The following is a 14,726-nucleotide window of genomic DNA, read 5'->3' as shown; positions in this document are numbered from 1 at the left end:
CAATGCACATGCAAAAAAAATGCTTGGTTTGTATGCCAATGTGTAGATGTGCACATAAATTATATGGGTGCAAAATAACATGCAGGTACCATACCGGAAGAGGCCATGCTGCACACTGTCCATTCGATAGGCATTTTTTTTATTCTAGCATGTGGTTGTTGGTTGTGCAAGGGCAGCTTGCACATATTCTTTAGTCATGATCTTGGTATTTTGCCCACCTTTTTGAGACAACCCAATTAAAAGGAGCATTCATTTACGTAATTTAATTTCAGTAAAAGAAAGATATGCATGTAGCTGGATACAACATTTTTTGAGGAGCAAATACAAAAGGGGTATAGCTGTACAGACATGCTATAGAATACACTGTTTACAGGTGACATACTGCAGAGGGAAAAACTCATATAATGCTACTGTGACTCCTGATAACCCCCAGCATAACACAACACTGGAAATCAAAGCACAAAATAGTACTGTGAATTCTGACAAACCACCATTAAACGACAATGGCCCCTAGCAAATCCCTTTCAGCATAGGACCAATGTGGATCCTGGCAGCCCCTATCACAAATAACATTGTGACCCCAACATAAAACAGCATTGTGTCTTCAAGGAGCTCTCCTGCATAAAGTAAAGGTGGCCATACACGGGCCGATAAAAGCTGCCGACAGACCGTGTCGGCACCTTATTGGCCCGTATATGGGGCCCCCCAACGGGCTTCACCGATCGAGATCTGGCCGAAAGTCGGCCAGATCTCGATCGGATGGGACAAAAAATCCAGTCGGATCGCGGCCGCATCTATTTGTTGATGCGGTCCCGCGATCCGACCGCCCATTAGGCATCGTTAGGATCGGCCCACGATCGGATCAGCCCACGATCGGATCAGCCCGATATTGCCCACCTCAAGGTGGGCATATCGGAGGGAGATCCGCTCGTTTGGCGACATTGCCAAATGAGCGGATCTCTCAGTGTATGGGGACCTTAACACATCCTGCCATACATTACTCTCTATGGTACAAAATGTATTAACTGTTTAAGGCAAGAGAATGACAGACAAAAACTTTTAAATTTTTAAAATTATTTTTCCATTAGAAACAGAGGATACTGTTAGAAAATCCAGTAGTAAACTCTGAGACGATGGGGTTAATAATATCTACATTGGGGCTACATTGCACCAATCTATTTCAAGCAAACATCCGGTTGCAACTTCACTAGTTGAGTTTTGTATCTATGTCAGTAAATTAGTCCCATCAAGTGATGAAAAACATAATGTCTTTCTACTAAGATGCTTGCTGGGGTTTGATAAGCACGTATAGCTGTTGCTCGTCTAGAATAAAAAAAAAATAAAGGTACATAGTTCATAAAAGGTCAACTTTATTTCAGTGTAAAGCTTGAGAATGCATTCCACATAAAAAAATATTATGATTGCAGTTGTGAGCATAACGATAGTAAAAATAGTACTTGACATTTAGGAACGCAACATTTATTTACCCAGTAACATTTATAGCTATAGCAAATGGAAATAATCAGTACAGAGAAGAAGGCCATCAACACAAAGGGGAAATATAAAGATTTTGAGTGCAAAGAAATATGTCACCTTTATGAAGGCCTTAAAAATTCACTATACAAAATTAAAATTTGCCATCTAATAACTGTCTAGTGAAGACTATTATTTCGTGAAATTTGTGCAAAAACAAAATTCTGATCATGACTTTTATCACATTTCTCTTTAATTGTTTTAACTCAGGAAATGGTAGCTGCTATTTAAGTCACATGGCAGTGATTTTGGAATCCTTTTCCTCATCGTCGTCATCCTTTTCCATTGCTTTATTCTCATAAGCATTAATTTCTACCCTAAATAAGAGGAATAAATCCATGGTTATTGGAGTTATGATACAGATAAACCCATTATATTGCATCACACTCAGTTGAATTATGCACAAATTAAGGCTTGTACGTACACCCCATATCCAGACAATGTTTAATCCAATACTTCGGAAGTGTAAATTGTGAACATTTGCACACAATTTGTTAACTTGGGCCAATTCTTGCACCTCCAGTATCCAGCACAATTATGCTGGAATTCTAGGAAAGGATGCTGCATTGGGAGTAAAAATGGAATTGTGACATTTTATTTGCACTTTTCAAATGAACCCTGATATGTTTTGTTGTATACAGGTATGCTCAACAACACATACATTGAGATAAATATCAGTAGTACTCATCATTATTTTGATTTCATCAGTTTCTTTATGTGTCAATCTACTGGTTGAAAAGAAAAGCTCTAAAAATGGCCTTAGGTTGTTAACAATTTCTTTTTTTTTTTTTGTGTTCAAAAAGAATTATTTTATTAAGCCCATATGCAAAAAGGCAACGTTTCGAGTCTACTAGGCCCTTTCTCAAGCCCTGTGTTACACCATACAATGCTCTTTTAAAGTGAGGAAGGGGGTGTGACTACATGTCCAGCCCCCTTTCCGTGACATCAGCATTATTATGTGCATATTTGCCCAGAGAGAATGAAATGTTCTCAATTTCTTTTTCGGTCCCCATATGGTAAAATATTATTCTCATATTGTATCTGGGCAAAAACTGTTCAAAAATCTACTTTAGAATTGCTACATCTCCCCTACATCATGTAATGGCCCTACCGTATCCAATTTCAAGCCACAGAGTTGACCTCCTGGAGCTTCAATAAAAATACTTGCCATAGTTGTTCCTTCCACAACCTACCCTACTCACTGTGCACAACCTGCTTATCATCTCATGTGAAGGAGGTCACAGTTTAGCAGATTTTTCCATGTCTCAGCACAGCAAATGAACCATTTCCATGAACCATTAAATCATAAAAATTATGTTTTTTTACAGTCAGTCAGGGTGGATTGGGAGGGGAAATACACTACATAAGGTCTTTTAAATGGATTGTCAGTGCGCACGTTTCCCAGGGACAGTACAGTTGCCAAGGTTCTGAAATGGGGACTAATGGGAAGCTACTTTATTATCTCCAAATTTTTGGCGAAAATGGTCAAATTCATCCAAGCTTTTCAGTGTTCATGTCTTTACCTTTCCTCTTTGGGATTCTCCTCGATGGATCCTTGCCTGTAAAAAAAAAATGACCAGAAAACGAAATGACTAATATAACAAGGTTAATTTTCGTAGAGAAAAGCGGCTGTCCATGGTTTTTTAATGCACTATATAAAGTACAATATAGACAGATAGACAGGGATCCCTTTTCCACATAGAAAAGAACAAAGAAGGAGAGGCCACCCATTTAGACTAGAGAAAAATAACTTTCATTTGAAACAATGAGGCTGTGGATTGCCCTTCTGGGTGATGTTGAGATGACAGAATCTGTTAACTGACAGTTGAACAAATTTTAAAATGTTTTGGGGGGTTTTGGGTTTTATGTCTGAACTGATCATTTAAAACCTCTGAACTGTCCAATATAATCTGGACAAAAATGGACATTATAGCAAAGTGGACAGGGAAATGCAAAGTAGATACATTTCAGTGTGGATAATTATGCTGTAAATAGAATCACTTTATTCACATATTTAGAGGTCAATAAACCTAAAGGTTCACACTTCTGCCTAGTAACCAATGACCACATGGGAACATTCATGTGTGATCAAATTACACTAATATCTGAGGATAAGCACAATGCAAAAAAAGGGTTACTACATTGAAAATTCAACTTAATGCAACTTTAAAGGAATTCTTCAGTACAAAAATAAAAACTGGGTATGAAAAAAAAATGTTTTCAATATAGTTAGTTAGTCAGAAATACATATAATATAAAAGTTAGTTAGTATACATGCTGGAGTGATTGAATGTCTAACATAATAGCCACAGCCTATTTACTCCGTTTTTATTTTTACACCGAACTGTTCCTTTAAGAAACTAGGGGCTGACCTAGAGTACCCATTAAGAGAACAACAGCAGTGTCACTATCATTGCAAAAAATATTTCATATGCTGTTTTGATTTCTGGGTCTGATGAAGAAGGGTAAATGATGAGATAATTCTTAATTCCTCTCAATGTACACAATGGGGTCTCTTTCTCATGCTGTGCAAAAAGTTGAGAAAAATGTCACTGGTTATGTTGCTCATAGCAACCAACCAGATGTTTGCTTTTATATTCTTAGTGGTGAAATCTAATTGCTGATTGGTTTCTATGGGCAATATCACTGGTCTTGGGCCATCAGAAATCGCAGGGCCCCGTACGACAAAATTATCTGGGCACCCTGGGCTGCGCCCACCGCAAGCCCCACCTACAGGTCCGCCCCCCACCACACAGTAAAAAAACAAAAAAAAAATATTGGTGGCTAGGGTTCCCACATAAAAAATAAAAAGATATTGGTGGTCAGGCCCCCCATAAAAAAACATTTGTGGCCAGCCCCCCCATTAAAAAATATTGGTGGCTAGGACCCCACATGAGAAAAAAAAATTTGGTGCCCAAAATTGGTGGCCAGGGCCCCTTAAACGTCCATGCCTTCCCGAAGTCAGCAGCTCTTCGAAAGATGGGGGGCCCGGCTAATCAAGTAAGTGTGGCGTAGCCGGGGCCCCCTTACCCTCGAGCCCCCTACAACTCTCCCCCCTGTCCCCCCGATGGCTGCCCTGCTGGTAAGTGCTGTAAATTAAGCATACTAGTAGTTCTCACTTCTTTTTTTTGAACCACATTCTATTAACAAGCAGCAAGACGAAAACGATGAACAGGAAAACAACCACAGCAGTAAGGCCCAGCAGCCAGGGTTGTAGGGTGTATGAATTTCCTACCGAAGAGGCTCTGTTTGTACCTGCAAGAAAAAGAAATTACAGTAATGTTTACAGGAATGTAAACTCACATATAACTGGCATAGTCACAGACATCAAATTCACTTTCTCAAACTTGCACCCGGCAGAAAAAAACCTTAGCCTGTGCTTCTTTTATCTGGTTTTAGAAAAAAGGTGTCCTTGGCAGTTACTTGACTAGAGTTTGGGAGCAACCCTCTCCGTCAGAGAACTAATGAAAAAGTACTCTTGCTGGCAGATACATACCTCCCAACACTTTAAAAGAAACAGAAAGAAAGAAATAATGGTCTGCTGCGTGGCAGGAAATTTTTTGATCACACCCCCAATTGGCACAAACAAAGTGCACCAAAAGACAGACACTGTGGCCCCCAACATTTCATAACATATCGTAGCGCCTGTATTTCATGACAGCAGGATCACTGCAGAAGTGATCAATGAGGACTCCATTAAAGGCACAGTAACACAAATACTGTACATCACAAATATTGCTTTGAAATTAATATATATAATATAGAAATTTTAATATTATAAGTGGATTTTTAAATAAATAAAATAAGTCTAAGGCACCAACCCTTGTGACGTCTTTCCGGGCAGCTCCCCCCTCCCTCTCCCTGTGCAAACTCAGCCAGCACGCTTTGTTGCCACAGACTCGGACTCACAGAAACAGCAGGAGACAAGAAGGCATCCATTGCCCACCCCACTCCCTGAATTCCCAAGTATAAAAAGCCATTTATTACTAATGAGTGCAGAAATAAGAAACTAATGTGTCAATAGGTCACCACATTGACATTTTTCATTTTCCGCTATACATCAATGGTAATGTTATTTCTTCAAAACTCACTTACGGTATAATATTAAAATGTTTATATTATATATATGTGTTAATAAAGGTGTCTAGAATGGCTATATTGAGTAACTCAATTGGCTATGAGAGCTCAATTAACCCTAGACATACCAGTAAGGTCACTGCAAAAATGGCCAATGAAAACTCCACTAACCCAAGACTTGTCATTAAAATCACTACAGGAATGGGCATGAGAACTCCATTTACCCCAGGCTTGCCAGTAAGATTACTGCAGAAATGGCCATGAAAATGCCATTAACATAGACTTGCCAGTAATTGCACTGCAGAAATGGACAGGTTCAAAGCATTACCTCACATAAGCACTAAGCAGAATATCACAAATGTTTCTTCTTTCCCAGTGCTGTCTGTCTCTCTTTCTGCCTCCTGTGCTTTGTGTAGCGTCAGTAACAAAAATAAATCAAAGATGGTAGTGCATCCCAAAGTGGAACACACGGCATCTTTGATTTATTCCAGGTTACTGGATCTCAGATGCGAGCAGTGTGACTGTGAGCACACATGTGGGGCAGGCACTATAAGTTTCTTTCAGACCCTGGTGGTGGGGATCCTTCAGGATCCAGGGGGGCCTTTAATATGCCTCTGGTCCTTGGGCTGGAGTTCCATGGGAATCAGATTGAACTTGGTGTGACAGTGTCTGGGGAAGGTCATTGAAAGTCCTGAGAACATTCAAAGATTGTGAATAATGACTTTCTCACTGTTATTACTGCTGCTAACTGTAGCAGGCATAACTGCTGAAATGCCAAAATGGAAAGTTGCTGAACAAAATAGATAAACATGAAAAGAGAACCCGATTTTAAAGCAGGATGAATTTTAACAAAGGGATCTACCTGGTGTCTGTGTTCCTTTCCTGACAGAGCAGTGGCAAATTATCAACAAAAGGTCATCTTACTATGTGTGTATATATAGATATATATGCTGTCTGAGGGCTTCTTTAGCAGGTTGTGACTACACATTATTGAACAGGAGGCTAATACAGGTATGGGACCTGTTATCCAAGGCTGGGGGTTTCCAGATAAAGGGTCTTTCCATAATTTGGAAAATGGAAAAGAAGGGGTGGGCGAAACGATACAATCAAACAGAAAGAAGACAAGAAGAGGGGGTAGGCAGCGGTCCCGCGGAAAGAAGATATGGTCTACGCCTGAATTCGACGAAGAAGGACAGGAACCTCTGAATATAGTTAATATTTCTTCTGTGACACTGACTAAAGCTCAGGAATGTGTCTTAAGTAATGGTTTGTCTTTTGCCCCCACACATCACTTTAGCCTCTTTAACACACTTCTAGACGTTAATAGGTTTGTACGGAAGTTAACTCTTCGTAGACACTTTGGTACTTGTGGGTCGGGCACGGATAGGGTAGAATATTCCCCCAAATACGAGATATCCCCTAAAAAAGGCGGGTTAGGGTTAGAGGGGACGTTTGTTTCTTTTCGTGAACATTGTTGTCTTGCAGATCTGGACTCGCTGCAGCGTGAGAGCCTGGATGAGCTTCAGGCTACGGGTGAGCAGCTGGACCAGGTGAAATTGCCAAAAGATAAAAAGATACCCTCCAGGTTTTATCCTTTACAGTCTAGATGCACCTCGATGGACACTTTCCAGGAACTAGTCGAAAAAGATCTTACCAAGCTGAATGCCAGGATTACCGGCAGAAATTCCTGGAAATGTGTCCAAGGAGGAGAGGCAAGCTATCAATACACTCAGAGAAAATACAGAGATCACGATTAGACAGGCGGACAAAGGTGGCTGTGTGGTGGTGATGGACACCACCGACTACCTAAGTGAGGCTAGAAGACAGCTTGATGATCAAGAAACATACCTTAAATTACCTTCCAACCCACAATCGGAATACAGTAAAGCGATTGAGAGGTTGGTTGCCCATGGGGTGTCTTTGGGTGTGGTGGATTCTCGGGACACTGACTATTTAGTCAGACACCAGCCGGTGGTCCCGATTTTCCACCACCTGCCAAAGATCCACAAATCCCGCACTTCCCCTGAAGGGAGGCCCATTGTCGCGAGTATAGGGTCAATCAATGAGGGCCTCTCCGATTGGGTTGACACAGGTCTCAAGCCCCTTGTCCCTAGGCTGGACTCCTATATTAGGGATTCAGGACACCTGTTGGATAGACTGTCTGGCGTGGCATGGCTGGACACATATAGATGGATATCTATGGACGTCAAATCATTGTATACAACTATATCACATGATTTGGGTATACATGCTATTTCGGAAATTTTAAAGGATACACAACATTTCACAAGGGACCTCACATATTACACTCTTTTGGTTTTGGAGTTCCTCCTAACGCACAATTTTTTTCTTTTTGATGGGGATTTCTACCTCCAGAGACGGGGGACCGCAATGGGGGCCTCCTTTGCCCCCACCTATGCCAACCTTTACATGGGTTGGTGGGAGCGGTCCACCGTCTATGGATGTAAAAACCCCAATCGTGAGCACATTATTTGGTATGGTCGCTACATAGACGACCTTCTGTTCATTTGGAATGGACCAGAGGAATTAATTAATGATTTTCACGTTTATTTAAACACTAACCGACACAACCTTCAGTTCTCACTTGATCACAACAAATCAGAGATCAATTTTCTGGACCTCACACTGGAAGGGGATATATTCACAGGTAAAATTGAATCCAACATTTTTAGGAAACCCACTGCGGGGAATACTATTTTAAGGGCTAACAGTTGCCACCCTAAGCATACTATACGGGGTATACCATACAGTCAATTTGTTAGATATAGGAGAAATTGCAGCAAGGACACCACCTTTAACGAACAGTCAGGGCTTTTGGGACATAGACTATTGAGGCGTGGATATACCAAGGAGATGATTAAAACATCATGTGATAAAGCGAGCAAAATTCGCATCAATGAAAGATCCCATACCTTGGCCAGTCCAAATCGGGAATTGAACACTAATGGGAGTAACAATGATATATTTTTTATCACAGAGTACAGTGAGGAGTTTGGGAAAATCTGTAATGTTGTCAGAAGATACCTTCCAGTACTGTACAACGACGAAAAATTGTCGGGAGTTTTATCTGCTACTAACGTCAAATGTGTCTCAAGGAAAGCACCCACTTTAAGGAAAATGCTGGCGCCCAGCCTAGTGGTTACAGGAAGTGAGAGCCACAGGGGTAACTGGCTGTCCACTAAGGGTAGTTATAGATGCGGGGCCAATATTTGTAAAACCTGTAAAGTTATCTCCACGGGGGCGACTTTCAGATCTAGTACAACGGGTAGGGTGTTCCACAGTAATGGCTTTTTTAATTGCAATACCAAGAATGTGGTTTATCTATTGGAATGTTTAAGTTGCAATAAGCAATATGTGGGCCGCACTACCCGTTGTTTAAAAGAAAGGACACGAGAACACATTAGATCGATTGAGAATAAGGATGAGGGGACTCCCGTTGGTAAACATTTTGCACTATGCTCAAATAAAGGAATCCGCGATCTGTCGGTTAAAGTTATTGAACAGGTGAAACTACCCCTTAGGGGTGGAGACGCAGAGCATTTATTAAATCTGAGAGAGGCGTTCTGGATCCTAAAATTGGAGACCAGGTTACCCAATGGCCTGAACACTAGACATGATTTGTTATATCTATATTAGATATGTGCTGAGGCTACTAACTGGAGTGGTATTTAGCAATAAATATTTCTCTCTCCTACCCTCCTTATTACTGATTTCCTATCTCTCATTTTGTCTTTGCTTATTTTTTTCATATTTTTTTCATAATTATTGATGCTCCTCCATTTACATCTTTCTACTTTTTTTCATATTTAAATATATTATATATATACATTTTGAAACCTTTTTTATTGTAAAGGTTTACCTCTTGCTCGTTGATTATGAATCATTAATGCATTAATTACCGGCTACCCATTCTCCAGGGCGTTGAGTAAAACTTACACATTTTTACAAGGATTGTCTGTTTTTAATATGGAAAACGAGGTTTTGACCTTTAGTAGACTGGTTTTAATAGATAATAAAGTATATGTGTTTTAAACTGTATTACTACATTGAGCCCAGTAGGGGCCGCTATTCATGTTTTGTATATAACCTGTCTGTTTGGTCCAAGGTGTATGCCTATGATTAAGGGAGTGATTCCCGAAACGCGTAGGGCATTGGATCCTTGTATGAATCTGGAATAAAAAGCATATTCCACGTACCGGAGTGCCGTCCTCCTTTTTTGATGTCTAAGTGAATTCTAGCAGTGGGGACGCTGCGGACTGAGCACCCGATTGGAGCAGCGAATAGGGAGTGTGAACTTGGAGCGGTCCCCCTCTTGTGAAGTTATATATAGATATATATGCTGTCTGAGGGCTTCTTTAGCAGGTTGTGACTACACATTATTGAACAGGAGGCTAATACAGGTATGGGACCTGTTATCCAAGGCTGGGGGTTTCCAGATAAAGGGTCTTTCCATAATTTGGATTGCCATACCCTGAATCTGCTAAAAATCATTAAAACATTTATTAAACCCAATAGGATTGTTTCTCCACAAAAAAGATTAATTATATCTTAGTTTGGACAAAGTACAAAGGACTATTTTGTTATTATAGAGAAAAATTAAGTATGTTTAAACATTTTAGAAAAATATAAATATTTATTATTTATTATCACTTTAAACAAGGGAAAGTTGTGCTCACCACTAATTTTAAAAAACATTAAGCGGGGGGTGCAATGAGGCTGTGACCACAATATTCACATAGACATACAAGAGGTACCTGCACGCAACCCATTATCTATATATTAAGGACATTGAGACATTTTGTGCCTTAAGCTACAAAAAATGCAGTACCCTTTAAACAAAACAGGGATTGTTTGTCCATACTGTATACTGCAATATATTTAAACTGGCCAACTACGTCAAAATCATCCCTGGTATGGCCAATCCGACACTCAGCTTGCATCTCATTCATTAAGAATTCAATTGCTGCATTATACATTTTATATGTATAATGTTTTACCCGCAACTTACTTGCTGCTTTCATAGTAAAAACTCCCATATTGATTCATGATAGGCACATAAATGCAGTAGGAAAGGTATAAATATTTGCTAAAGTATACATTATAGAGCAGATTTACTTAGGTTCGAATGGTAAATTCGTATTCGAAGTTTTGATTTTTTTTTGTGTCAAAACTCACAAATTCAATTATAAATGCACCAACTCGAATGTAAATACGAATATGAGATTCATCACATCTTGACCATGGAAACTGTTTTAATTTGAATATTTGCCACCTAAAACTTAGCGAATTCATATACAAGTCAATGGCAGAGGTCCATTGAACAATTTTAATATGTTAATTGCCTTCCTGATATTCATGTTTTTTTTTCGGAGGAAAACTCGATTCGAATCTGTTCGAATTTCAAGCTTATCATAATAACGTCCCATTCGAGTTGTGAGATCATTCGAATTTATTAGAGAAAAAAATTCACATTATTTCGAACTTTAAAATAACCCCTAAGTAAATCAAAGTATAATATTGCTGAGGCTGTTTCTTCTGAGTTCCCAGACCTAATAGAAACAGTACACGGACATCTTATAAAATACAATAAACAGTGCCTATATCACAGCTTAATGTCAAGCTCATGGCAAACAGAAAAAAAGCAGCAATATTGGGGCATAAGGAATAGTTTCAAATGTGAGTTAAGGAATGCTTTCTCACTTCCACAAGAAGGCAGGAAAAAACAGCAAGTTTAAATGATTACCTTGTGCCATTGCTGAAAAAACTAGAATCAACCCAATCACAACGGAGCAAAGTGTGGACATGATGGTGGTCAGAGGGGTGCCAGGCAGAAGACTGCACCAACGCACAGCTGCAGATGGAACTTTCACCAAAGAGCAAATTCCTCTTCCCACATATCGTGCCCTCATATAGCTCCTCCTCAAAGCCTTATTCATTTCTTAGTTATCAGAAATTTTATGGCACCTTGGGGTAAAATCCTTTACCTTGCCAACTAGGAGCTTTAGTAACTATTTAACTCATTCCTGTCCAGGGTAATGCAAAATACTTTGTAGGTGGGTAATATTCCCCATTTGCATTCCTGGGTGTTACCATAGTGACATATTCTCTATAGTTGTGTAAGATAAAGTTATCATTATCCTTTATGATTATAGCATTCACATATGTGATTATACATAGTTAACAAGCATTTATTATCAGGGCAAAGTATGCAGAGTGTTCAAAAAGCTGTATATAGAAAGCTTGCATAGTAACCACAGTAGTAAATCTGCTTAACATAGAAGTTACACTACTGCTACAAAGCTGTATAACATTAATGTTTTTTTACGGAGTTATCACTGGTTTAAAAATTGGCAGTGGATATAGCAATTCTGCTCAGATTTGTACATCCTTTGTAACTCCCAGCCAACCTATGCTATCAGACTTTGTAAGGTTTCATTTAACAAGGCACCACATAGATACCAGAAATAACAAATGTTCATTGTTAGTATGGCCACTTTTTGGCTTTGTACTTCCTGCTCATGGAGTGTATATAAGTATAAGCTTAAATAGGACAAGTCCTCCTGTTTCATTATGCAACCTTTATTAATTTTTATATTATTATTCTGCCATCTATCTAAAATGGTAATGATATGCTATCTATAAAGGGCCATAAACAGTATTTTGAAGATCTACAAAAAAATGGGAGATGGAGAGAGGTACAAACTGAGCATGCTCAAGCCCTAGCCCTGGAGGTTTATGCTGAAAACAAGAAGTCTGATACAGAAGTCCATGTATGCACAATAGAAGGAAAGAAATACTGTGTTTCTTTTGACAGAAGACTCAGAGCAGCATTACTTTGAGGATATACTGGTGTATTTACATAGACCAGGAGTGCCCTTACTTACTAATGCGAGGTCTACTTTTAATGATGATGTTCCATTATGATCTACATCCATAAAAAAGCATTGTTAGTATTCTGTTCCATGGAAAATATTACTTAAATACTGATTTATAAAAAAATGTATATTACTATAGTTAACAAACAACTATTTTTTATGTAACCTTAACGTTGTAAATATCTGAATGAAAAGAATGAAATAGGAGGGAGATTTAGACAGACTTAAGATCTACTGATCACCAGCTAAAGGTCTACTGGTAGATCCCGATCTGCTTTTTGGGCACCCCTGACATAGATCTTTCTGATAAAGCATACTTAATTTTGGCCTTTGCTTCCTTCCTTTAAAATAACCACAGCATTAATTGAATGAAATATTTATTGTTATTATCAACTTTAATCTTAACAAAATGCTATTTTAGTTTTCCTTTTCTTTTGCACTGTATGCGAGAGAGTTAAATGCTTTTTTCTGGACTTTAGTACTTGTTATTGTAACAGCAACTGAAAAGAGTAATTCATTGTTAACTTTACACTCACAATTTCAGCTGACTCCACCTTTTTCTTATCTAGACAGCCATTTAGAACCCTTACCTCATGTTTACTACACGTAGGGTCAGCATACCCCATATTTCACCTATTTAAGTGCTTGTCATCCATTTATTTTCCCTGTAGATGGCAGTTGCTTAAGATAATGTAGTTTTTATGTGTAGAAATATAATTACTCTACATCACTGATTTTGTTATTGTGTTTACCTTGAATTTCCATATAATTTACGGCCCAGTCAATGACTGCATCATAACTGCTGAAAATCTAATTTAGTCAGTCAGTTTATCACAGTATACTACAATAACATACTACATCAGTATACCTATAAAGGAATTGTTCAGTATAAAAATAAACACTGGGTAAATAAATAGGCTGTGCAAAAAAATGTTTTCAATATAGTTAGTTAGCCAAAAATGTAATGTATAAAGGCTGGAATGATGATGTCTAACATAATAGCCAAAACACAACTTCCTTTTGGGTTCCACGGATTGGTTACCAGGCAGTAGCCAATCAGTGACTTGAGGAGGGACCACATGAGTCATAACTTTGATTTTGAATCTGAGGTGCATCTATTTACCCAATTTTCATTCTTACATTGAATTGTTCCTTTGAAAGAAACAATACCCCCAAAATGAATACATAAGCAACAGTTTGCATAATATTAAGTGGCATATTCAAAAAGCATACCAAACTGGAATATATATTTAAGTAAATATTGCGCTTTTACATCTTTTCCCATGAGCCCCATTTTACATTTTTTTTGTGTTGCCTCAGAGATCACCTGACCAGAAATAATGCAGCTCTAACTGTATTAGAAAGAAGTGCGGCCCATGGGACCTAACATGTACGGTTTGTTTGTTGTTTGCTCCCAGGGGTCAGCCTGTGTCAAGGATTAGGTAGGGGGGAGCTGTGGAGACTGAAGGGAAAGGCAGGAGCTGTATGTGCCTAGGGAACACTTGAAGGGAAAGCAGGAACAGGTTGATGAGGGCGAAGAGTCAGTCTGGATCAGGTGCAGAACAGGACGGAGAGGGCGAAGATCAGGACTGGACTGGACTAGGCAGGAAGAAGAGTGCGACGACTCAAGAGGAACAGACTGGACGGGGCAGGAGTGGAACAGGAACAGACTGGATGGGACAGGACGGTTCGGGTGTAGATCAGATCAAACTGGGGATAGAGTGCAGAGGGAGACTGGAGCGGATAGCAAGACAGGAGCAGATGGAGGTTAGAGCAAGATAGGACTGGAGCAAGATAGCAAGAGAGGACTGGAGCAAGATAGCAAGAGAGGACTGGAGCAAGATAGCAAGAGAGAGACAAGGTACAAGGCAGGGTCAGAAAGCAAGAATCAGGAACAGGCAAGACAAGGTCGGTACAAGGTGAAGTCAGGGCAAGGTACAAGGTGGAACAGGAAGCAGAAATCAGGAACAAGCAAGGCAGGGTCTGATCAAAGTCAAAGCTGGGAAGGTACAAGATAAGGTAAAGCAGGACAAGACAAGGACAGGCAAACAAGGCAAGGCAAGGCAGAATAATAAGGGGAAAGGGGCAAGAGCTAGAACTACCTAGTTAGGAGCGCTGCCGCAGTACTAGGAAAACCATGCAATGCTCTGGCAAGGAGTGGTTTAAGTGCTGCCCTTAAATAGGGAAGAGTCAGCCCTGATTGGCTGATTAAACTAGGCA

General features: G+C 39.5%; 1 protein-coding gene across 1 annotated transcript; it reads right to left on the bottom strand.

Annotated features, from left to right (window-relative positions):
- Window positions 1-1,353: 1,353 nt before the first annotated feature.
- On the bottom strand, window positions 1,354-11,493 carry LOC108706192 (small integral membrane protein 24). Its single transcript, XM_018242803.2, has 4 exons — window positions 11,375-11,493; window positions 4,653-4,788; window positions 3,057-3,092; window positions 1,354-1,850 (listed from the first exon to the last, which is right to left on the bottom strand). The coding sequence occupies exons 1-4, from the start codon at window positions 11,433-11,435 to the stop codon at window positions 1,766-1,768; spliced, it is 318 nt and encodes a 105-aa protein (XP_018098292.1). The 5' UTR covers window positions 11,436-11,493; the 3' UTR covers window positions 1,354-1,765.
- Window positions 11,494-14,726: the final 3,233 nt, after the last annotated feature.

The sequence above is a fragment of the Xenopus laevis genome, chromosome 1S (genome assembly GCF_017654675.1).
Source record: "Xenopus laevis strain J_2021 chromosome 1S, Xenopus_laevis_v10.1, whole genome shotgun sequence".
NCBI classification, from domain to species: domain Eukaryota; kingdom Metazoa; phylum Chordata; class Amphibia; order Anura; family Pipidae; genus Xenopus; species Xenopus laevis.
The sequence above is the reverse complement of the archived record's forward strand: the minus strand, read 5'-3'. Positions and strand labels throughout refer to the sequence as shown.